We start from the raw sequence: 26,938 nt of genomic DNA, 5'->3' as shown, positions 1-26,938 counted from the left end.
AGGCTGCAGTTGCTGTGCCGTCTGTCTTGGCTGGAGGCGCAGTGACCTGCACAATAAAATCCCTGTTCAGCATGTTATCCTTCAATTTATCTCTGTTTCTCACTAGAAATAAAGGGTTTGTAGCAAGTAGTAAAGTAACTAAAGCTGTCAGACAAATGTTAGTGGAGTAAAAAAGTATATTTAAAAGTGTAAAAGTTGCATAAAACGGAAATACTCCACAACAATTTTAGGTAGTAGTTACTTTACAGAGCAATAGTACAAAATATAATCAATAAATTAATTATATTGTAATATTATGGATAGAAAGGTAGATAAGATATGAATTTATTGATCCAGTAGATAAAGTGTATGAAATGATTAGTAGCCCCACCTTCACCATGAATAAATGCATCAACTATTATACTACAACAATGAACCATTATTCTGAAATAGTTCATTCTGCATAAGGAGTACTTATACTTTTGGTACTTTAAAGTATATTTTATTACAAAGTATTTCTACCTTTACTTAAATACATCTGAGTACTTCTATCTCTGCTAATATCACACTATAATTTGAAACTTCAGATAAGGTCGAGTCTCCCTCTCCGGAAGGCGTGCAATGATGTTAATTATTACAGCATATAATATAATATAATATAATACAGCATATTCATTATTGATGATTCCCCTGAAATGCTTTAAAACTGAAGTAACAAGCCTGTTTCGAACATAACATGTTAGGAGTAGAAAGTACAGATATTTGTGTAAAAATGTAGAAAGTAAAACAAAAAAACTGAAAACTAAATACTCAAGTAAAGTACTGATACCTGAAAAAAAAGACTACTTAAGTACAGAAAGTATTTGTACTTTGTAACCTCACAACTCTGGATAAAAGTAGCAATAACTGTAAATACACGTGTGCTAAATGTGCTGAATTTAACATGTATAGTAGTGTATAAACATTTACACTGACCAAAAAAGGTTTTAATTTGGATGAGTCACTCTGCAACTGTGTTTTTTTAGTGTTTTAATTCCTCCATGTGGACTGGGCCCTTGTATGTGGGAAGGAAGAACTACTATTACTACAACAGCAGGTGGCCAAAATGGTGCTCGGTCTAACTACTTCATATTGTCAGTTTACACTAAATCAAATCATATTTTATGAGTTTATACATCTGTGTGTGTAAAGCAAACATCAGATAGACCTACATTGTGGTGTAAAACGTAAGAATATGACCTTAGGTTGATAACTACAAGGCTTACAGTGAGCTAGGTGACACAAAAACACACAGGTAACCAGGTAACAAACAGTTTGGGGGTAGTCGTTAAAAATAATCTCCACTGCAGGTGTTGATTCAAGTTAGGTAAACAGCCCAGTAAATAACACATAATTAAGAGTTGTGTACCATGTTTACAGGTTTCCAGGTGTTTGTAGCTTCAGGTAAACCTGACGTCACGCCAGGGTTTTTTTTTTCCTGCCCCCCTGTCCCAGGATGTCTCCAAACTTCTCCCAGAGACACTTTAGCAAGGAAGTCCCGCCCCCTCCGCCGCAGCCGATTGGTTGAAAAGTAAACCGGGTTCCGTTCGATTGGCTCAACGGGCTGTCAATCAAAAAGCAGCAGAGTACAGTGTGCGGTTAGGCGTCAGGTGAAACTCGCTCCGTAAAGGGAAAAAAAAAAAAAAAAATAGGAGGGATCTGATAAAACTTTACGTCTGAACTTTCCTGTAAACTTTTTGTACTATTGATGAACTTATTCAACAAAAAGGAACGTTTTAACACCGGGAACCGACTCGTTACAGGATGAAGAGCCTCAAGTATCGGTTGAAAAAGCACGAAGTCACCATCACAGTAAGTTGGATACTGGTGTGGGGTGTTTTTTCCCCCCCATGTATTGAAAGGTTTGTTTTAGTGCTCATATTCCCCGTCTGCTGCCATTGCATTGATGCTGAGCGTTGTGTTTTATCACCGGGGGTTGCTCATTGTTTGTAACCCTGACCTCCTGTCCCTCCACAACCACATTAACCTCGGTGTTGTTCCCACGGCGGCGGTGGCTGGAAAACTCACCGCCAGCAACTTTGAGCACCTGCAGCCTTGTGAGCGAGCGGTGGATGTGGCCTGACACAGTTTTATTACCCTGCATGCACCTTCAGGGTTCAGGGTTTTTTTATTTTTTATGATCTGGCCTAAATCTGTAAGCTGACTGCGTTGTTGTTGCTCACAAAGCGCGGTCACAGGAAGAAAAGCTCCGCAAATCAGTGCGCACCAAAAAAAGTGCCTGTTGTCTTGGATGTTATCACCGAGTTTTTGTGACCGAGGTTTTTTCCTTTTGTGACTGGGAATAACCTCACGACCCTCCAGAAGCTGCTGCAGGAGAGTGGGGGTGGTTTTCAAATGTAGACTTCTTGAATGCACCAACAAATTGTGAGAGAAGTTATTGATTTTGAACCTTGGTGGTGTGTTCAAGTGTTACGAGTAAGGGTAGATTAGATAAATATTGGGTAACACCACAAATAGTAGTTGCAATAAATGGTTATTTTTATTATTGAGTAAGCTGGATTGTTTGTTTTGCTTGTAAAATGTGAACATGGTTTTGCACTTGGCCATATTGTGTTTAGTATATTTGCAATATGGCCAAGTGCAAGTTGATAAAAGTAAAATATGTGACTATACAGTATTGCTGCAGAGATGCTTTGGCCTACAAACCTCTAGATGTCAGAAAACATGTTTGTTTCCTACTACAGACCTCGATTGATTAATGATTTTAAATCTTTATGTCAGTGAAAGTTAAATTTGTGATGCAAAAAAGATCATTCCTCTTAATCATGAATCATATCGCAAACATAATATCATAATAATCTGTCAAACTAATCACAATATGCCCTAGTTTTTATCCAGAATCACTTTTCTGTCATATATGACAAAGAAAAGCAGCAAATCCTCACATTTGAGAAGCTGAAACCAAAGAATAAATGGCATTTGCAAAAAAAAAGACTAAAATAATAGATCAATTATAAAAACACTACTTAATCAGTTAACTAACTGATTAATCAGCTAATCTTTTCCACTCTACAGCCTCAAAAATGAACAAAAAGCTGAATCAACACCTCAAAACTGAACAGCGAAGGTCAGATGTATTGCAGGGCTGCTGTTATATGCTGGTTTTAGCTTGGTGTACCTAATAAACTGGCATCTGAGTGTATACCTATAAAGAAACGAGCCACTCCTGCAGCAAAATACAGAAGGCATGTATAAAAAAATATTACATCAAAGCTTCACACTTCTATTGGATTTGTTGCAATTAGCCATTGAGGCTCTGTGGCACCGTGGAGACACCATAAGTCCCTCCAGGAATGTTAGTGATTTTGTTCTCGGGTTAAGTCTGCATGTGTTACAGCCAAGGCGTATACTGCATGAATAACATAGAATAATATGTAATATAATTCCTCACCATCCAACAATCGCCTCTAAAGTTCACTTCTTAGACAGTCATTTCAATTCTGCACAGTTCAACATGCAGTGGGTGTTTGGCACTGTGCTCTGTTTTCAGCTCCCAGCAATTACCATGAGAAAGGCACAAAGCCAGAGGAGCTGTGTGTGGTAAACTATCAGGGCCCTTTTTTTTTTTTTTTTTTAAAGGGAGGCGGAGGAGGGAAAAAAAAGTCTTTCAGGAATGAAATGGTATTGTAGTCACATTTATAGTTGTCTCGCCCCTGCAGTCCAAAGCTGGGACAATCATTTAAAATTCAAGCAAAGTGTTTTTTGGTTTTTTTGGCCCGGAGCACTTTGTTAAAAGCCCGAGGAAAAGCTGAAGGGAAGCTGTGTTGAAGAAACAAACATGACATTTACACAGGTCTGAGTGATGATTTCATAACATTCCCACCGCATTACTCCGTGTATCCAGATACCAAAGCAAAAAAAAAAACTGATCGATGGCAGCTCATTTTAAATGTATCTTAAAGGCGGTGCTGTACCTCACTTCTGATTTGTGCGCTAAATGCATAGTTATCATTCATTTCATATCCAATCATCACCACCTGGTTCAGGTCCATCCAGAAGCCTTTGATGTTCATAAAACATAAATAAACCCTATCAGTCAACACTGCGTTGGAGTGACAGCGCTGAGTCTAATTGAACATGTTTTAGATGCATGCGTCCTTCATTTGTGCACAATGCCTGGGAGGTGAACTCGTTCACTCTTTCCTGGTGGGGTGACTAATAATTAAGAAAAACACTTCTCCCTGTACCAAGTGGGAGAGGCCAGGGGGAATTCAAGGGAAACTTGCTTTTAATATGTGAACAAACAGTAACTGGCCAGAGAAAGCAAATCAGTGGAGGAACCAGTATCCTCTTCCACTCACTGTAAATGTATTATCCTCTTATCTCGAGTCAGAATTTATGGATTTACTTGGCATTGTCTGTAAGGGATACTTGTCTTATGTTATTGTCCATTATTCTCCGGGTATCAGGTTGGCCTATCAAGTTGACAAGAACTTATTTTAGCATAGGAATACTAACTATGCTACTAAACCATTTAAGGTAGCTGGAAAACAAAACTGAAATCAAGGTGAACAGGATGTAAAATGCTAAAGGCATTCCCTCAATACCAGCTGTAGATTAAAGGCAGGATGAGGTCTGTAGTTTTGGCTCAAGTTTGCACCATTTAGGGCTCAACAGAAAAACTACACACTACACAAGAGACTGATTAAGTGATTAATTACAAGACTCCTCATGGCCAGCATTGTCAGTATAATTGCCATACACACTTCCAAAAAGAAAGTTATTCAAGATATTTTTAAAGCAGCAACAAGGAACTTTAATTTTGTGTTGATTCTGGCAGCCCCCTGTGGACAAAAGCAGTAATGTTTCCACCGTGTCGTTTAATGGATTTCAAGGGGAATCTGACTCTAATTTGACCTTAATAATAACCACAAAGAAACAGACAATCTTCTCACCGATCACTCACCGGTCTCGTGTTCTGATGTAGGTCAAATAGAGGCATCAGGATTAAACTGAGGCTCTAACTTATAACCAGTTTTAAACTCCTTGTAGAAATGTATGACGAGGGCTGCAACTAATGACTATTTTAATTATTGATGAATCTGTTTCATGTATAAAACACTCCTTGAAATAGCTCAAGGTCTGTGCAACAGTCTAAAACCTTCAGATATTCAGTATACAATGATACACATTAGAGAAGCTGGAACCAGAATCTTCTTTATTAAAAAAAGATTTGATTGATTATAAAAATAGCAGTATAAGTTTCCTTATTTATTGTTCACTTAGCCACAAATCGCACAAAAACAAGGCTTTCATGTTCAAGTATTATTTTTTGAGAAGTAATAGATTGTGGCGATAAAGTCATATGATAAAATAATGCTTTTGTTGAAAATTAAATTGACATTCAAGAAGATTCTTATCAACATAAAAACTAATAGAACAGAAAGCAAAAGAAAATGTTTGAGATAAGAATGCGCTCCACAAGATTAAGATCAAATAACTGACTCCGATTGGACTAACATTCTCCAAACTCAGATTTCCGAAGCAAGTATGTTGAAAATGTTTCAGCGATAGCACAAAATTGGCAGTTATTCAGAGTTTCTATCTCACAGAGACAGGAGCTGACAGGAGAGCTTTGTGGAGTAAAAATAAAAGAAACTGGATTTCCTGGTTAGTTTTGAGATTAATCTGGGCTGTCACACACAGTCACAGCTTGTTGTCACAGCAAACATCTGCTGTGTCAGTTGGGGAACTCCACTGGGTTTTGTGTGTATGGCCAAAATACACTAAAACCACTCTATCTACCAAATGAGCTGCTGTTGTCTCAGCGAAGGAAGCGCTGTATCAGTCGATCATCTATCCTGCAGCCGGCGTGAAATGAGGTCTTTCTGTGGCAAATTCATCCGTGGCCTTGCCAGACCACAATGAGAAGCAAAACTGTGGTCTGGCTCTGCGAGGCTTGTGTTATGTCATTTCAGAATATATTTCTCCTTTCCCAAGATAAGACTCTCGAGAGCTTTCGTTACATTCTTGCTTGCTGGAACATGAACACGCAGTTCTGTCATGAAATGTTCAGCAGGATCGATTCTCTGTGCAGTATTGATTCGCCGTGTTTGTGTCTATTGTTGGGGTGTACTCTGAATGAAGTAAAGCTATGGTCCAAGGAACAGGTCCGGATCCAGTTGTAGATCCACACATATTTTAAAAAAGGATTTCACCTTGAAAGATAAATAAAATATGTGAGAGGAAACGCACTGAACAACTTCATTATACCTTGAGGACACACGCAATGCGTTTTTGTTGAGTAACACTGAATGTAAGCACTTGTGAGTAACGTGTGTGTGTCTTTGTGTGTGTGATTTGAAGTGGTTGGAAATGAAAGTTATTCAGTGCCACACCCCATATGGACGGCTGGCATTTGGGTTAATCATCAAAGACATGTTGGAGTGTGTGCAGCACTCCCTGTGGTGCAAAAAAACCAACTCTCAATTATGCCAGCTGACGATAAACATCTCGAATCTCACACATAATAATCTGACCGATGGTCAAAGAAGAGCATTGTTCTGATTAAATTGATTTTATATTCCTGTGTTTCATCGCCAAAGATGCCTCTCCAGATTACATAACAGCGTCAGTTTCCCGTCATATGTGCAGATGTTGGAGAACAACTTTGCTCTAAATTGTTCTTTTTACAGGAAGAAAAGGGGCAAGAATGAGTTACAGATACCCTCTGGAGCACTGCTTGAAGAGCAGGAAGTTAAGTTTGTAGCATCAAGAGTGTTTGTACCTGAGTGAAGACTCGAACCGGCAGAATATCTTTGGCTTGTTGCCATGTGACTTACATCTGACGGTTTGTCACAAATCCTGTTTCCAAGTCTTGTAATATTCAAATACAAGAAGGAAGTTAAATGAAGAATATTTAGGCTGCTACGAACAGTAATTTGTCATGAACGATGGCTACATTGTTGTTCTTGTTGGTAAAAATGTAGAATAAAGAAGAATATATTTTCTGTTGTTTCATATGCAAATTTAATTTTGACTGTTTTGCATGTTTTTACTTGAGTTGGAGACCGAGATTGTGATTGTTGGGCGTTATATCTACAGCTGGGTCCATTACTTTATTATGTTGCACTAAGTGCTTTGTTATGTTGGAGATGGAGCTCTCACTTGCTTTAAATTTCTTTTTGCCAGACCATTGGAAAGTCTGAAACGGACACATAATTGGATTAAGGATTAAGGTGATAACATCAAAAATGCAACTAAATATTTCACATATTTTACAGCGACCGTTCTCGCTTTGTCACTGAGCGTAATCACATTAACTTTTTAAGAATGGTGTATCCAACGATCCAGCTTACTCATATTTCTGCCATGATTGCATTATGACTGTGTTATTATTGTGGGAAAATAATCAGGAATCCTTCTTTCCGTAACTTGAGTTTTATTGTTCCATTTCTTTTGTTGCATACCTCAGTGAAGTTGAGAGTAAAGGATTAGCACTGCTGGAGAACAGCACTGCCAACCATTATAAAGAGCCTTATAAGAACTACCTCTGAAGTAAACAGGGATCTAATTTCTTGCTCAGGGCCACAACAGGGAAGGTTATTTGAACCTGGCTCATCGAGGTGAAGGACAGTTAGTTTGTTGTAAGAAGGAGGTTAATTGTTTTCCTTACTGCTTCTCCCTCAAACAGTGTATTGTAGCATACAGCTCTTTTACAGTACGGTAAAGTGTCCTTGCTGCCTTTTGGTAAATTAGTAGTGAGGACTGTTGGGCAGCTGGTATATTTTATGGTGCTGAGCTGCACTCAGTCAGAAAGTTGCTGTAACTCTAAGTCTGTTGTTTTGGTCTGAGTAGACAGAGTGACGTTTGGGCTTGTCTATATTCTGTATAAAACCCCTGTTATCTAGTTTGGACACAGTTTCAACTGCAAACCAAGGTTGCTTATGAAAGTCAGTCATTTGGTCTGGAAAGCTGTCATCAGTGACGGGTTGAACACTCGACTACTGTAATGAGAACCTTCCCACAGACAAAGACACAGCAGAGTGTAATGAAAGGGAGTAAATCAAGGATAAAGCATTCACTGAGGTATTTGTTGCCTCTCCTATAGCCTCCCCTCCTCTTCAGGTAGCTTTGTGCTCGATTGTTGGTTGTATTGCATGTGTGACTCACAGCCTCAATGGCAGCAGGGCTATGCATTAAATCTATATTAGAAATAGACTGAACAGAAATTAATTGGTATTGCTGCTACTCATATATATTAGGCCTCACTCTAATATCAATTTATATATCAGGCTTGTTATTATTTCTTACATAACCTTTCTTAAGGCTCTTTTATCATCCACTTTTATAGTTTCAGAAGTCAAGGTGTTGGACTTCCATTTGTAAGGGGAGTTTGGTGTATGCCGGCATGTTTTCTCTTTCTTTGCGCTCCTGATCCAACCTTATCTTTCTTCTATGTTGCTTAAAAAAGGGAGGGTGGGGATGGGCCTGGGAGAAGGGAGCATGATGGCACAACCCTCTGGCAGTGGTTACTATCTGCTGTTTTAGTTGTGACTTTGTATTTACTGATAAGATTATGAAATTGCTGAAATAGTCTCCAGATGAGCTCAACACAAATTTGTTCTTACAGATCTCAGTTCTCTCAGTTGTTGAATGCTAAAGTGTAGTAGAATAATACCTTTAGTGTCATGTGGTAGGAAGTTGAAACTTGAAGTTCAAACATATTTTTTCAAATTTCTACTAGAGGATTTGTATATCGATAACTGAGTCTAAATTTTACAATTTTATAAACAATACATAGTGTGACACCCATTTTTTGCGTAGTCCACAGTCAAAATTTGGCATTTTTGTTGAATGGTGCTTTCATTTAATCAACCCCATCCCCCAAGTAAGTGTTTGTAACAAGACAGTGAGTTGCAAAGTGTGTTTTAATGTGTTCTTTGCATTTTAAGCATTGTTAAAATAATACATAAGTCTCATATGAGACTGATACTGATTTCAGAGGGGAAAATGTACAGATTACTGATTACTGCCGATACCGTCAGTTTTTGAGCTGGAATGGAAACCGTTATGACTATGCAAAGGTCCTCAGTAAGCTTCTTTCTTAAAAACAGTTCTTTGGCACGTCAAATAATTTAACATGTACATTATCAGCCAATTCTAAGAGCTTCTTCTTCTTTCTTACTCTGTGCTGCTTGCCACAGTATTGTAAAGTACACTACATTGTAATACCGGTTGGGCTACAGTGTAGTGCTCACAATATTCATATTTCCAGTAGCATTTTTATTATCTCCAATCATAGTCATAATGATCCAGAATCAGCATTTGGTTTTCTATTTCAGCCAGGATCTGCTTATACATTTTTTTTTTTATATTTATTTTTTAAAGTAATATACCAAGAACCCAAACCAGGATACCAGAAGAACTACAATCAAAGGCCAAATCGGAATTGATAAAATCTAACTGAACCTCAGGCCCCACACATGTTGTTTTTTTATTTATTTATTTATTTGTGCGTCATCAGAACTGAAACCATTGTGAAAGCATGATTTTGTTCCATCTCCCACTTGCTTGCTATCACATGCTGAGGCTTTTAAAATGGGTGGGCCACCGTGGTTCTTTAGACAGTCCTCTAATGGTCTACTGCTGTGATTTCAACCCCCAGGAGTGTAAACTGCTTGCTTCTAGTTATCCCTTTACATCCTGTTGGAAAAGTACAGTAAAGCACGCAGTATATTCTATCAGCAAGTAGATGCCATTGTTGTGTCGGGCTGACAGAAAGCGTCATCTTTTTGAGATGCTTTTAAATTGAGCATTAAATTTAGCCATAGCAGTGATTAGTTTCCACTACATTTAAGGTTTCTTTCACATAATCAGAGAACTAGCAGAGTCAGTATTTTCAAAACTGCAATATGAAGAAAGATGAGAAGTTTGTTGATTTTTATAATAATAAACATCACCCTAGTGTGGGAACTTGTATGCTTTGCAGCCTCATAAACCCCTGAGGAATCTTTCTCAAGCTGTTGAGCAGTCTTTAAGGCCCCCGAGTACCTGCTGAACATTATCAAGTAGAAGCCTCCTTGAGCAGGTTTAGGCTCCAACTTGGAGACGCCCAGCAGGCATTCTTACCCCTCAGTTGGTGGGGGTGAGAAGGTTTTGGATTTTAAAAATCCTCTTTTACTCCCTCCCTCCCTTTTCAAAGTGTGTGTTTTGTTTGCCTTATGGGTTTGAGTTCATATAGACCAGAATGTTTCATCTGAGTTAATCCTAGGTCAGGCTGTAAAAATCTCCCCTGACAAGCGCCTGTCAGACTAAATTACTAGTCTGTTTGCTGACCTGTCAGGAAGATGTTCATGCTATACAATGGAGCAAAGACTGCTGTCACAAATGAATACAAGGGGTGTCACAGTACCCAATTTTGTCATTCAAAACCTTTTTCCCATTCATCCACATCAGTGAACTGTACAGTTAGAAAATTGCTCTGTTGTCTCTTTATGGCACAGAAGCTAAGGATTTCATCTCTGAAATGTCATTACCCAGAATAACTTATCCAGCCATGTTGTCCTTTTATACCATTGTATGAGATGTACGCCAACTTATTTCAACTTCTGCTCTGAAGGGAGGTTTAATCTGAGGTTTCAGATGAGTTTACACATTGCATTGACTGGATTGGCAGCAGTCACTTCATCAAAACTAGTGAACCAAACAGTGGCAGTAAAGAGAAACTACTGGCTTGCAAATGGGATGACATAGCAAATTATGTCTTGGTGTTAATACATTTAAACAGTTTAAAGCTCACATGTGGCTCATAGAGGCTGCAATGTTAATTAAATGCCACAAGGATAGAAAAAAGGAGAAAAACCATGTTATCATTAATGGGTTTATATCTCACAAGGGTTTATTCTATCTTGTTTGCAAAGTTCACATTTTGGCCCGGTGGTACTGCAAGAGGAAAGTGTCAAAAATGCAAATGGATCAACCTCTGGGGAGCATGAATGTGCTCAGTGAAGCTTGTTTTACTCCTTGACCAAAGTGGTTAATGGGAGTCCAACTATAGCTGCCTTACAGCAGAGCATTTCATGGTTTAACATCAGATATCACCCACTGATATCGCCACTGCAGCACTAGACTGATCGTACATGATCAGGCCATATCATGTTTCAGTGATAGTCTGCACAATAACTGTGTTCACATTCTTTCATTTACTCTGTGATAAAAGAGTGAGAGTCAGAGTGAACAGATGAGAATGGGTGAAATTCGGCACTGAGGAGTTGGGGGTTTGGTGTGGTCACATGGGTGCATATTCTGCTGTATTTACAAGATGTATGGACCATTACAGACAGGTGACAGATGTGGTACAGTCATTTTAAATGTCTTTTCAGCAGCTAAGATTGTCATTGAGCTGCAGGAGCTTAGACATTCTTTTAGATATTATTCCTCCAACAGTGGCGGCTGCACTCTCTGTCATCTGGTTTAAAACAGGTCGAATGACATCAACAATCTGTTTTTATGATAGCTGTATCAGTGCAATAACAGAATTTAATTGATGAGAATATTTTCACAGATTCAGAGAATAAAAATCTATTGACCGACTGTAACTGATGTAGACTAATTGATTTAACGTATTAATTTGATTTAATGAAAAGGTTCTGTCATTTGAATTTATAGTCTTTTATTCATGACAAGTTGGCAGCACTGCAATATACACAATAGTTCAGTGCAGCAGTTTTCCATATTACTGTGTCACCAAGTCAGGTCTCCTCAGCATTTTTGCCTTCAAGTCTCAAGTCGAGCCTCAGCATACAGACAGCTCTCGTTTAAGCTCATTCACATCTAATAACTGTATAATTTTCTAGACAAACGGGACACGATTCAGGACGACTGCTTGTAATTTGAGACAGTCCTGAATTTTTGGAGACACCTGGTCGCTCTGGTTCTATCGTGGATTTTGGATGTTTCATTCACTGTGATAGAGAGCATTCAGCAGAAACTTTGCAGTGGAAAGTAAGCAGTAAAAACCTGTGGCCAGATGGTGGCTCTTTGGAAAACTCTGGGGGTTAGCAAAGTGATTATGGGACCATGAATACCCATATCAAATTTCATGATTGTCCAGTAGTAGTTGATATATTGCTTTGACGACAGCACCGACTGAGATCTCCACTCTTTCTCTGTTTGTATTTTTCTTATTGTATTTGTTCACATAGCATTCAACTTATATTCACTGTAGGAGGCAAACTCTCAGACAGGATCAGCAGAAGTTTGTATAAGGCTGGATGTTGTGTTGGCTGTAGGGTAGGTGGTAGCGTGACGGTCTGTGTTTTTAGGATTAATGTCTGGCTCCATGGGGGAAGGCATGAGGTCATCTCAGCAGTGTCCCCCCCCCATCTGCGTTCCCATGCTGCGACAGTGACTGCCTGCCTGGAAAAGAAAGCATAATTGTTTGCATAGTGGTAATGTGCATGCATGTCTTTTGTTTGTAACTTGTTTGTTTGTCATGTGTGTTAGTGAGAGGGGTCCATACAGTTGGCAGAATATGTGTAATATAAACTCTGTCTGTGTGTGTGTGTTGGGTTAGTGATGGAGAGATTACCAGTGTTTTGGGGGGGCAGGGGGCTGAGCTTTTTGACTGAATTTGGGTGGGCTGCAGCTGACACACGCACACACACATGCACACACACACATACAGTCAAGCATGCTGAGCATCAGGAGCACAAAGATTCTGCTGATGAGGGACAAGCTGCTGTGAAATGGCTCAGACTAAGCCTCATCAAACTGTGCTCAGTGTGTGTTTGTATGTTTCTGTCTCTCTGCAGATTAGAGATTAAGAGCAGAAATTTGAAGGCAGCAAAACTTTTGGGCAGTTTTGATACTTCTTGTGAAAATCACAGTGCCCTCTGCTGAAAGAGACACGCTACCAGAGTCTTTGTAGTCGATACCAATACCAGTGAAAGTCCACGATTCTCGATACCAATTCGATACCACGGTAAAAATGCCCCAATGAAGTTTTTTTGCCCCTGATTACTAATTTAATATCTGCTGATACTCCCAATCCAATACTTGTATTTTCCTTAAGAATACAGGTGAATAGCTCTGCATTGCACTAAGAAAAAAACTGCCTGCAAGCTGTTCCTTAATGTTTTTTATAATTCATATATTACGACTATAAAAACCCATTTTATACATATACTGAATGACTAATAAACAAAGTAGGCTATAAAACAGCCTAACAAACTCTCTGTAATCTTTTTTGATCTTGTCGATCTTGTCTTGTAGCCGTCTAGAGGAAATATCTCTCCTTGTGATCTGCAGAGTTCGTTGCTTCAGTGCAGCCTTTACCTGAGTTACCTGAATAAACTGGATTCAGCTGAGTATTTATTTTCCTCATCTGTGCATCTTTTGTGCGGACTACATGAATAAATTACTCTTATTTGCTTTTTCAGGGCCTTTGTTGCGTGGTGAGTGTGCGCCTCCACCGCTCTCTGTCTCTCCTCAGAGCAGCAGCTCAGCCCCACCCACAACAGTGTTTCACTGCACACACACACACACACACACACACACACACACACACACACACACACACACACACAGCGCAGAGACAGAGCAGAGAGTTAACGACGGATACTGTGCGAGTAAATCACCTGTACAGCTGCACAGTCGCCGTCTTCGACATGTTCTTCTTCCTGTGATATTTAGAATACCACAGAATACCGAAGTATTGGATCCCTTTAAGAGATAAGGTGGTGGAGCCAATTAGTACCTTTGTTCTCAACAACACAGTTGGCTTCCGTGTACACTACAGGCTAAAGGTTATCCCTGAATAACCAGACAAATCTGACATTTTTCAGTGTTTTAGTGTAGGTTTGTGTTTGAGAACTTTTTGGCAGACATTTATAGATGTGAAATTCTCGGGTATTGGCAAGTACACATGTCTGTGCAACAATCCAATACCACAGAATTTATTCCCAGCAGTGTCCTGTTTGACATTTTTTCCCCAGGATAGCAAAGTCATGACCCGCCCTACTCTGACAAAGGGTTTAACCTGAGCCAGGCAACAATGATACTGATATGATCATGCATGCTTAGAAGTAGACCTTTGTTAAAAAATAACATACAGTTTGTATATATCTGTTTTTTAATTGGTTTGATTGGTAGTCTGTATCGATGGTGATGTCCACAAATATATTGAGATGTAGAAAGAGACTTTTCCAGGAAGAGCTGCTTACTCATAATAAAGAAGAGGTGGAGTATTTGACGTGTCGAAGGGGCAGGTTACTACCTGCTCTGTACCTCCCTGATCTTTATCCTGCAAAATGGGAGTGAACTGTTGTTTTCTGGAATTGAATTGTTTTCCCAGATTCTCTCCAGCAGCTCAAATATAATTTCTACACTTAGATTATTTTTTTTATTTCGATTAAATTAATGTATTTCTTTACATAGGTTTAGTTTAGTCTTCAGAGGTCTTTACATATAAGATTTCTCAGGTGGAATTTCGGTGTTTGTTGCATAGCTGGTGGGATATTGTATAGTGGCTCTATACATTTTGTATCCTCAGACTAAAGTGATTCGTTACCACATACCAGTGAATGTTAGATTACGGCGCTGAGCAACCGTTGTCCAATACATTCCACGAATCTGTCAAAATGGTGTTTTATGTGCATGTTGTTACGAAGCGTAGTCCATTTGACCATCCCTCCAGCCACATTCCTCATCCTGCCTGTGTGTGTGTAGACTTGTAAGTGCTGGCCAAACAAGCTTCATCACCAGTATTTGTGCCCAAGTACCAGCATGCCCCAAGATCTCCTCAACCAAATATGGGCATGTAAGACAAAAGACTCCTGTGGTGTTTCCCCTTATATTGTCTCATATTTCTGTGAGGTGAGATTAAAACAACTGCCTTTATTCTTCACAATACTCCCTTCAGCTACATAAAATTTAAGTCCCACTGTCACATTTACAAACATGGTCATAGACGATCTGCCTGTCTGTGTCTGTTTCCCCTTTCTCCCCAGTGTGTATTCCCTTATTGTTTCACATGGCACTGAAAATGCTAATCTTAAGTGTTTTTTTTTATATAGTGGCTCTTTAAGAAAGTCACTACCTTGTAAATTTACTGTAATGTTTCTGCATTATTGACCTAAATCGTTCCTTACTAGCTGATTGGAAATCATTTCATTTCATAGCCCCCAGCTCTCTGTCAGCCCTGTTTTTTTTCCCTTTCTTCTCCACATCATCAGACCAGCTGGAATAATATCAGCCACACCAGCAGCAGGCATCTACAGCCAAAGCCCATAACCCTGCTTGTTTTTAATTCCCCTGCTTCGGGACATTGTTATTTCAATGATGGCTATTAAAATGCGTCAGCTAAGCTGCTGACGTTTTACAGGGAAATTACATTTTAACCCCCTACAAAAGCTACAGAACTGATGCCTTCATAATAATTCCAGCAATTTTTGTTCTTATAGTTTTGAAATTCTTTTCAAATTTTCACATTTGGGAACCATGAATTATTTTGAGTAATTTAAGTGGTATCTTATATTATATTAAATCCTTTATTTTTAAGGAACATAAAGATACAAATGAAAGTGGGATCTTATCTGCTTTTTTCAATGTAACTTGCGTGTTTCCAATACACTGAGAAATAGATTATATGCTTCATTCACATTGATGGTTGTTAATATTCTAAAATTTCAACCTAATCTTCCTGTCATGAAATACATGATTGACTTCATAAACATGCAGTGCACTTACAAACCATTTAGCATAATTGCAACCTGTCCCCCTTGAAGCTCTCTTTGAAGACACATAGGTTTTCTCCCTTTTGTGATAAAACTTATTTTTTAGGAACCTGACACAATTCTTCAATAAGCTTTAAAGGTCTAAAAAACACATTAGGGGCATAGTATAATCCTCCAAATCCATTTGGGATAACGGCAGTTGAGATAAGAAAGCATTACCTGAGTGTTATTAAGGTTGTTTTTCTCTTTTTTTATTTTTTAGATATTATCAGCTGATAGTGGTTTGATACATCTGTCATGAAAGACACTATTGTCTTTCAGAAACTATATTACGGCCTTCCTGTTTTTCATGATCCTGTTGAGACCGTCTGTAGTGGGGAGTTTGCAGGGGCAAAGTTCACAGGGTTTGGGCAACTGGAGAGCTGATCTCCTGCCCTGGCAGAGGGTGTCGGAAGTAGAAGAAAATAGCAAGGAACAGCTTTGGCCTCTGGGTCATAAGTCATCTAAAACCAGCAGCTGGAGGGACTGGTCTCATATTTTGGATCTTCGGGGAACCCAAGTGAGGATATCTTAAGAGACTCACCGGGAAACATTCAGTAATCCACTTTGCCACATGGGTTTTACTGTGGTTTCAGCAGGCTCAAGCTTAATTCAGATATTATAAATAGTTAGACTGATACAGCGGGTAAAATACGTATTGAACACGTCACCATTTTTCTCAGTAAATATATTTCTAAAAGGTGCTATTGTCATGAAATTTTCACCAGATGTCGGTAACAACCCATGCAATCCACACATGCAAATAAACCAAAATAGATCATTTCAGAAATTAAAGTTAAGTGTTATAAAATGGAATAACACAGAGAAAAAGTATTGAACACGCTTACTGAAATTTATTTAATACTTTGTACAAAAGCCTTTGTTGGTAATGACAGCTTCAAGCCGCCTCCTGTATGGAGAAACTAGTCGCATGCATTGCTCAGGTGTGATTTTGGCCCATTCTTCTGCACAAACAAATCTTGAAGTTTCCGTGGGCCTCTTCTATGAACTCTGATCTTTAGTTCTTTCTATAGATTTTCTATTGGATTGAAGTCAGGTGATTGGCCGGGCCATTCTAGCAGCTTTATTTTCTTTCTCTGAAAGCAATTGAGAGTTTCCTTGGCTGTGTGTTTGGGATCATTGTCTTGTTGAAATGTCCACCCTCGTTTCATCCTAATCCTTCTACCACTCAGCCATCGAGAGCCTGCTGACATACTGTATCACAGTATGGTACGGCAGCTCCACCGTTGCAGACAGGGAGAGGCTCCAGATAGTTGTAAAGGCAGCACAGAAGATAATTGGCTGCCCTCTCTCCTCCCTGATGGACATTTACACCTCCCACTGCCTCAACAGTGCTAAAACCATTACCAAAGACAGCTCCCACCCTGGCTTTGACCTGTTTGACCTGTTGCCCTCAGGGAGGCACTACAGGTGCATTAAAAACAAACAGACTCAAAAACAGCTTCTTCCCAAAAGCAATAACCACCCTGAACTCTCACATACACTGCTCTCATAGTCCAACCACCCCAACCCCTGGACTCTCTTCAGTCACTATTAAACACTGTTAAAAAACCTTACCTACTGTGCAATACCATACAATGTGCAATATTCCATAACAAAATGGGTTATATATATATATACACACACATACACACATACATACACACACTTAACACTGTATATAGCACCGTATTTATTTTGCAAATGTACATACTCCTCAGGACTGTGCACCTTACCTCCCTTTTTTGAACTATTACTTTATGTAATACGTTTACATTGTATATATTTTTTATTCTTTACAACTGTTTGCACTGCTGTTGGAGTTGGCTTTTTAATCTCATCGTACATGTGTACAGTGACAATAAAGGCATTCTATTCTATCATCCTGGTAGATGGCAGATTTTTATCAAGAATGTCTCGGTACAATTTTCCATTCATCCTTCCTTCAATTATATGAAATTTGCCAGTGCCGTATGCTGAAAAACAGCCCCACACCATGATGTTCCCACCTCAAAACTTTACTGTTGGTATGGGGTTTTTGGGGTGATGTGCAGTGCCATTTGACCTCCAAACATGCTGTGTATTATGGCATCCAAAGAGTTGAATTTTGGTCTCATCTGACCAGACTATATTCTCCCAGTATTTCACAGGCTTGTCTAAATGTTGTGCAGCAAACTTTAAACCCGCTTCAACATGCTTTTTCTTCAGCAATGGAGTCTTGCGCGGTGAGTGTGCATACAGGCCCACTGGAACATTCAGAAGTTTAGAAATCCTTCTGTAATCAATGCCATCAGTATGTTTTGCAACAATAAGGTTGCGAAGGTCTTGAAAGAGCTCTTTGGTTTTACCCATCATGAGATGTTTCTTGTGTGACACCTTGGTGATGAGACACCTTTTTATAGGCCATCAGTTTGGACTGAACCAGCTGATATTAATTTGCACTGACAAGTGGCAGATTGCTTTCTAATTACTGATAGATTTCAGCTGGTGTCTTGGCTTTCCATGCCTTTTTGCACCTCCCTTTCGTCATGTGTTCAATTTTCCCTGTGTCATTTCACATTATTACACATAACTTAATTTATGGACATCTATGGTTTGATTTCTTTGCATGTGTGGATTGCATGGTCCCAACATCTGGTGAAAATTGCATGTCAATAGCACCTTTAGAAATATATTTACTGAGAAAAATGGTGACGTGTTCAATACTTATTTTACCCGCTGTATGTAACGATGTTAGCGCTCCCACCTATAAGTTTTGGGGAAATTTGGTTGAAATTTTCTTTGTTTTGATATCAGCATTATATGTTGGTCATCGGCAGCACTACTTAATAAATATTGGCATTAGCATCTGCAGTTGAAAAAACCCATATCGGTCGACCACAAATAAATACAAATACCAGTTTTTGACGGCAGATTTATAATTAACATTATGACATTAACAGTTTCCCAGGCTTTAATGTTTTTTTATAGATATCTGTCATTAATCACATGATGGATTTGTGTTAAGTTAATATTCAATAACTGTGAGGTCATGAAAGCCCCATTGCTAGTGGGTTTTTTCTTCCACAGATGCTGTCGCCTAACATCCAATATTCTGATTAAATATTGTATCAAAGCACCCGCCCTGTCACTATTATTCTCCTCTAAGCCTTTTATACTTTCAGCAGTGGCTTTCTGTAGATTTTTCTACATCTCCCACTGCAGTGTCAGAGAGCAGTGACGTCTCCCCGAGGATGAGAATGCGATTCCTGCAAGTATTTACACAATAATTGCAGCTGACAGGATACAACAAAGCTGCAGAGAAGATGGCACGTGGTTTGGCTCAGGGACCAACCTGAAACCTGATTTTTAATTAATGCTCATAAATTTGTGCTGAGCTTTCAAAATCATTTGTACGATAAAGTCACTTGACTGCTGTATTCTGTAAGTACTGACAGTGCAAAGAGACGAGGGATTGTCCTGTGAGTGAAGAGGGACCATTGGTCACCTTTTCGCCTGCGTCCCAGGATACAAATAGACTTTGGTGAAGTGGACCTGTCATGTTTCTGCTCCGCCACCAGAGGGCGTGTCGGTCTGGCTGTCCTACATCCAGTCCACACTCTACCCAGCAAGAGTGGTCCTGTGTTTATCAGTTACCCAGATACGCAGCGAGTGCTTCTTGTGCCTCTCTCTTTTGAACACCTGGTCTGAACCATCAGCGGGGGTTCGGCCCGGTCCACGAGGGACTCTGCTCGGAAGAATCAGTTTAAGATTGAATGCAAGCAGGTTGTATCTTGTCACTTTCTCACCTCTCCACTTGTTCTTTTACACATTTAAACAACTCATGTTACACGTTATCTCTCTTTCTCTCCTAAACCCTTTCTGTCTCTGCCCCTGAGGCGATTTAATTACACTCTACATGCCCAGACAGTTGCACAGGTCTGTGGTCACACATTAGGGGGGTTGGGGGTGTAAAACCCAACTGATTGTGAGAAGGCGGCAGTAGGGAGTTTTTATCAACAACAGAAACATGTCCTTTAAAAACTGTTTCTTGCTGAATTAATAATAGCTGACATCCTTTGTTCAGTGGTTATTTTAGGAAAGACTGAAAATAAAACGTGTTTTATTAGGCAATCCCTCGTACGATACCCCCATCTTTCTTTCCTGTTCACATATTTCCTAACGGGTAACCTCTCTGACCAGCAGTGTATTTTCTGCATTGTAAATTTATTTAATTCCCTTTATTGGTAACAGCTGTGACTCACACAATTTCTGGAGATTTCTGTGGCACAGTTTCTGGTACTTGAGCTTGCTCTTAAGGTTCTCATTAACGCTGATGCAGAGTTTTGGCAGTGTAGCATGCCAGGGTATATTGCACCAATAAATCAACTTGTCACTAAGCTATTCACACAGCTTGCAGCTATTTTAATGTTACAAACAGGTATCTCTGAGGATAAATGATGAAAACATACAAACAGATGATTGGTGTCTGTGTTTGGGCCTGTTCGCAAACTAGAAGTAAAGAGTTTGTGCTTAGTATTAAAAAGTGATTTTCACCTGTAGTGTGTTTGAACTGGTGTCAGTTAATTGTTTTGTGTGGTATTGGTATGTTTACCTCATACCAATTATCAAATTAAATAAATCGTTTATCAGACAAAGTGTCATCCTCGCAAGAAGCTGTGCGAAGAGGATATTATGCAATAAAATTCTGTTGTAAAGACTGTCTGTGGAAGTCACAATATTAATACTTAAGATTATTATAGGAGCATTGAAGAAAACATTTCATGATGGTTATTTTAGCCACTAATCAATTAAATGTTGCCCCTGCATGGCTATTATCCTACTTTTGTGTATTTGAACAAAGCAAATATTTTCTTTGTTCCAACCATTCTCTGCCTATAATAACACTGTGCCCGTTGAGAAGTAGTTTAAATGTCATAATCTTTGCATAAACATTGTCGTTTCAATTAGCCATGCTAGCAGCTCAACTACTATTGTACTGATTCTCTTTAAATATGGTGCAGACATTCATGCTGCACTCAGGATAAACTAGGGCTACAATCAGGTTAATTATTTTTATTTGTATAGCGCTTTGCTTTATCAACAAATACACTTGAAAACTAACGGCATTCCCATCAGCCTAAACTAAAGTGGTAGACATGGTAAACATTGGATCTGTTCAACATGGACATCTGCAAGCAGAGTTCAGCAACCAATACCTCTATGTATTAAGTATTGTGTTAACTTTTGAACCTGATCCTGAAAGATCTGAATCTGTCCTTTAGGCAACTTGGGTGTGAAGTGTCCTTTTCATCCCTTTTGTCAACCCATCCCTAATTTAAGGTAATAAAGAAAAAGGTCTGCACTTCCAAATACGTATCCACTTCGTCCATAAAATGTCAAACGTTTACATTTCATGACGTAGCGTCTCTTCACGGATGTCTCGTCTGATCAGGATCACGGTCCGTGGTCATAATCTTATGAAACCATGTCAGTTTGGCATTGGATATATCACTACTATCACTTAACATATTGGCGTATAGCTTTATGTTTTGGTCTTGGCTTCAATCTGTCATCAGATGACCAGTTAGATATTTTCTGCTGGTGATTTCATCTGTGAGGACATCAGAGACCCATTAGTCTGGCCAGGGGCTGAGAGAGGCAGGAAACTGAGGTGTTGGAAAGAGTTACAGTCTGTAGACAGTGATGGAAAACCTTGTACTGAAGACAACAAAGTCTCTATAACACCCAGAATAATCTGTGTGGACAGGTAGAGGTCTAACCTGGCTTACACAGAGTCAGGTGATGTTTTGTCACTGTGTTTAAATAGAAAGTTTACGTAATGTGTTTGTTTCTGTTCCATGCAACAAGGGTCGAATGTCACTTAAGCATCAACATCATGCTGCTAGTCCAAGCCAGTTTATGTTGTTTTTGGCCTCTTTGTGCACAAATATTATTTTTACTGCTCTGCATTAAGCGGGTCCTCTCCTTTTTGGGCCACAGAAGCAGCGCGGTCTGAAATATCAAACCTTGGATCAGATATTCATGATGCTCAGAGGAGGTTATGAAATATCCGAACAAATATTGTATGGATTGTCATGAAATTTGGTACACACATTCATGTTACACTTAATGGATTGTAATAATAATAAAATCCCTAAAAATCATCAACATCATCTTGCAAAATAAGTGACAATCTCATCAACTTAAGCTTGAGCGTACTTTGCTTTTACTGTTCATTAGAAAATGTTATGCATGCTAATCACACTAAACTAAGGTGTCGATTATTGCAAGCATTAGACATTCCCTTCTAAACATCAGCGCATAGACACAGTCATTGTGATCATGGTAGCATTAAACTCAAAGCACCGCTGTGCCAAGGTACAGCCTCCCAGAGTCAAGTGAAAGGATCTAATGTAAATATTTGCATCTTACTTTGAAATTATTAAAAATGTAGAGCAACATTTTGTTAAAGAATATAAATGCATCACCTGCCATTTAGAGGTAGAATATTTTGGTTTAAATAAACATGTACAACTAAAACTACAAAAATTAGAGATGTAAATATTTGATGAATAAATTAAAATATCAAATTGTTTTAAAATATCTTTGAATGTGTGCTCATTAGTTTAAAATAAACACATTCATGTGCTTGAATTTGTTCTCATTATTGTTGGCAGGGTCCTATTCCAGCATATGAAAGTAAAGCCGAAAGATACATTGACATCATATTGACGTCATGATATGAAACTAGATATCGTCATGTGTTATCGTCATCATCTTTCCTGCAGTACAGTTACGTGATTCAACTTTAGATCATTTTACTGCTCTGGGTGAAAAGAATTGGCGTCATATTCAGAAAACTTGTCCGGGCAACCATATCAGCCTCGCATAGTTGAGATCAAATATCTAATGAAGGCACCGATAATGAATGAACCGCTTTATGACATCAAGTCATAATGATACTTCATTGTGTCCTTATTGACCAGCTCTCCTTGGTAGTGAGTGACTACTGCTTGCTAACAGCCATATCATTAACTAATACATTAACAGATTCCCAAACAAATACACCCACACACACACACACACACACACACACACACACACACACCAGCACACCCGTGTGAGATATTTACGTGACCGATGTACAGTATGCCGCGTGGCTTGCTGCCATTTTGGCGCCTTTGTCTCTATGCTAGGGTGAGCAGCTTTCGTAAGTTGACACCTACTTCTTCATATGACATGTCATGTGGAGGAGGTCTTTTTGCATGTTTGTGGATATCATTGCCGCTCTGTTAACGCCAGTCTGGCAGGGGACAGTAACACGAGGCCACGAGGAGCTGATGCAGTGTGTAAATTAAACAGGTCCTCGGATTGCTGTCCCTGTACCTTGTTTTTTCTTTCCTTGTGATGTTTTACCTAATTGAAGGGAAAGTTGTGCTTCTGCAGTGTTTACCATGTGGGTTTTAGTGTAAGTGAAGAGGCAGTGTACTTGTAGTTTTATGTGTGGCTGCAGTCTCAGACAGCTGGTTGTAAAAAGGCTGACATCTAACCTTGCTACCGTGCAGCTAGGATCAGGGGGCTTTGGAGCCACACCACCCTCTTTAGATGGATGGGTTAACAGCAGCTTTTGGCCCAGTAGTGTCCTGTAAGGGTCAGTGCCAAGACCACTTCAAATGTGCAAACCATAATCCCCCCCTGACATTAATATTTTCAGATGGAAGCAAGCAGGGAGCATGGTGGGGGGTGGCAATGTAAGCAAGGTCTTTTTGGCTGGCCTTGTTTCATGCTGGCAGTGGTGATAGACACTAAAGCCATTACTCATGGTGCAGGCATGTCCAGAATGTATTCTTAGCCCCTGTCTTCCTATCAGTCACTACAGAAAGGTTGGAGGGTCAAAAAATAAAGAGGTAACCAGTCTGCAGGGCTGTCTGCACCGCTGCTGTTTACCAGGGAGGGGGTGATATTTTAAACCTGGGAGAGCTCACATATTTACCCCACTCAGCCTGACTGACTTGCCATTTGGTGGGGTGAAGACACTGGAGACCACTCATAGAGGACAGAAGAGGCAAAGAGAGAAGCTCTTTAGTTACTACTTGATAAGCAAGTAGCTTGCAGCTTTTACAAACAGAAACCAGTCCAGAGAAGAAGAGAGATTATCAAAACAAAAGAAGACTGAGTTAAAGACACAGTTTGAGGATAAAGGCGAGGACAGAGGGAAAGACACTTGTGGGAGGTGAGAGGTAGCCAGGCTGAGCTGACTTTCCCCCAGAGGAGGAGTTGCAGTTGCCGGCCAGGGCAGGTCCCAGGGCCGGCAGGGCTGGTCCTACTGCTTCTCCACCTCCTTTCCTTCCTCCTCTTACTCCTCCTTCTCCTCCCTTTAACTATCAACCAAACTGCTGTGCAGTGATGAACTTACAGGCAGAGGCCATGAGCAACACAGGAATGCTTAGAAAATCCTGCCAAATGAACTTCTTTGCCTCAAGTGAGGGGAAACTCCAGAGGTTGAGCCTTCCATAGGAGGACCTCCACAGCAGTACAGACTGTCACCTTTTGTCTTCTCGTCCATTTTTGTTGCACTCACTGGTTGAGTGCACTGAAAGACTGAGGGGATTTTTTATATCCTTTTTTTTCCTCCATTTTTGTTTTTGTAAACCGTAACAGTGGCAACCTTTTCAGTAGCACGGTGCAAGGACCAGCTCCACTCACCGAAGATGAGCCGGTGGCTGAAATGCACCTCCATGCACTTTGTAGGTATTCCCTGTCAGTCATTTCAGTTTGTCAACAAAAGCTATTTTTGTGGTTACTGGTTCTTCTGGTCCTATGCTTTCATCTTAAGCTGTGCTTTAACAAAGTGTTAATGCCGTGAAGGAATTCTCCCTGAGGCAAATAGGGCAACTGGGACAATTCTCGTTGGTGGATAAATTTGGTGACTCATTAACTGCTTCATAACGACAGTATATTGTACATGTTATCAAAATGATGTATGTAATGCTTGTGTTTTATTCTCTGTTGTGGTTATAACTTGTGTTCTCTGTTCATCTTGACCTCTAGTATTAAGTATCCCACTTAAGTATGCTTCCTTGTAGCCTTAAGAGTACTGTTCCCATGTTTTGCAGCCATCACTCATGGGTGGGATTTAATGAAATTGTGGTACAGCACATTCTTGGCACATTGTGCATGAACTGAAGTCTATTATTGTACTTCAAAATGAAGAATCACATTGCCACAACAACATGTCTGTTGTTTTTGTGTCAAAAATGGACTTTGTGTTTCATATGCATATGTTTCCAAAACTGGAATTATAGGTATTACTCTCTGCTGTTGAACTAAGTATGTATTTAGTAAAAGAATGATTTAGCTATGTGGTTTAATGCTGTCAAACATACTGCATGTCTGATAATTCCCTATCATCATTGTCAGAACACAGACTGGAACAAGTATGATGATCGGCTGATGAAGGCGGTGGAACGTGGCGAGGTGGACAAAGTGGCTGCTGTTCTTAGCAAGAAGGGCATCATACCCACCAAGCTTGACGTGGAAGGACGCTCTGCGTGAGTAAACACAGACAAACACACACACACACACACACACATATCTATACATGGACACACACATTCATGTCCAATATGTTAACGTTTGCAGTCAAAGAGGTGTGAACTTCTACAATACACTTTTACAAACTGATAGGAATAAGACATGAACTGTATATTGAATATTAAACATATACAGAATATACAGTGGTAAACCTTTTGTGTACTTACATACTGCATACATACTGAATATATTCAAATCTAAAAATGCTGAGCATCACAAATTCCAAAGTAGTCTCCCCACCACAAATTCCTGACCCTGTTTCAAAGATTAAGCATCTATAGATAGCTATTCCTTTACAGTTAAGTCAGTCTCACTCAAAAATAGTTTTTCGAGAAACATCACTAATCACTAATTCTCTCTGCTTGACCCTAAACATTTTTTTCAACAATCCCACACCCTCCAAAATATGCATAATTTCAACCTTAATCGAGCTTCTCAGCATGTAAAAGGCATTGCAGTTGCATATTATTATGTGTCCATTTTTCTTAATCCAGAAATGTCCCTTTTAGTGTCCATCTGACTGGAGGTCAGTGTGGGAGTTAGTATAAAGAATGTCTGTGGCCACTGAAGGCTTGACCACATTGGCCAGAGGTTGTTTGTGTAGTCCCCACAGGAAATGACTCCCTGCAAATTCAGATCAGATCCACTGTGCTGCTTGCAACATAACTAATACATTTAGGCCCAGCTGCAGGCCATTATCAGGATCAGTTGACATCTTGAAGGACCATGTTTTATATGATGATTTTTCAGTGGGAACTGAAAAAGTAGCAGAAAGATAAGATGGGAAGAAATGGAAGGTGTAGGTAAAAAGTAGGTCAGCCTGACTGAAGTATTGTACACAGTTTTCTGATGTTACATCTTGACCATCGCACAGCCACAAAACCACAACCACTTCAGCTATCTCATACAGACTGACACTTATTTTGGTCCTATTAATGATCATAATGGCCCGTGCATGGAGCTGTTTAAAAAAGCTTGTTTTTCTTCCTAAATGTAAGCAGATTCCAACACCAACATTTTGGGAGGCCAGGCGCCGTCAGTTTAATCCTAGATATATGACAAAGTCACAGTTCTCTGGCCTGTGCTCCAGGTTTATTTTGACAAAGGCTTTGTTAGAACGTATAACTATGGAGCACCAGATCCCAGACGCAAAGGTGTCGAGTATTTTCAGCCGTGTGTGAAATTCTCTTGTGGCACCATTGCAAAGACCAATGATTGTATACATGCATGCGAGTAAATAAACACAATTATACACACAACCTGATAAATGCTTGGTCTCATAATAAGGTGCTAGAATTTGTCTTATCTAAATCTAGAACTTTGGCTACCAATTTTGCAGTGACAGACTGTAGAGGTTGTACACAAACACAGTCACGCTCATCACTTAGTGTTTCCCTGCCTGGCAGGCAGACCAGAAATAGTTAACTATAAAATCAACACGTCACCTTAAAGTTTAACTGAACATTTATGGAAAGAGGTCGTGCTTATGCCTACCCAAAACAAAAGTGAACCACAATTGCAACTCAGCAAGTCTGCTTATAGTTCAGAGGGCCACACACAGACCAACACATGTCTATGGCTCTCTGGCCTGTGCAAAAGCCAACAAA

At 39.6% G+C, this 26,938-nt stretch overlaps 1 protein-coding gene across 3 annotated transcripts in view; it reads left to right on the top strand.

The window, feature by feature from the left end:
- Positions 1-1,592: 1,592 nt before the first annotated feature.
- uacab (uveal autoantigen with coiled-coil domains and ankyrin repeats b) overlaps positions 1,593-26,938 on the top strand; it is a 43,366-nt gene continuing 18,020 nt past the window's right edge. For 2 of the 3 annotated variants that reach the window (XM_051379622.1, XM_051379620.1), the window contains exons 1-2: positions 1,593-1,830; positions 25,158-25,288. In XM_051379622.1, coding sequence (XP_051235582.1) covers positions 1,783-1,830; positions 25,158-25,288 — 179 coding nt within the window. In that variant the 5' untranslated portion in view covers positions 1,593-1,782. Of the gene's footprint in view, positions 1,831-22,933; positions 24,485-25,157; positions 25,289-26,938 lie in introns of those variants that run through there. The other variant, XM_051379621.1, reaches the window with a different exon arrangement.

The sequence above is a fragment of the Dicentrarchus labrax genome, unplaced genomic scaffold, assembly GCF_905237075.1.
Source record: "Dicentrarchus labrax unplaced genomic scaffold, dlabrax2021, whole genome shotgun sequence".
In the NCBI taxonomy this organism is placed as follows: Eukaryota; Metazoa; Chordata; class Actinopteri; family Moronidae; genus Dicentrarchus; species Dicentrarchus labrax.
This window is presented reverse-complemented; position numbering and strand designations above follow the sequence as displayed.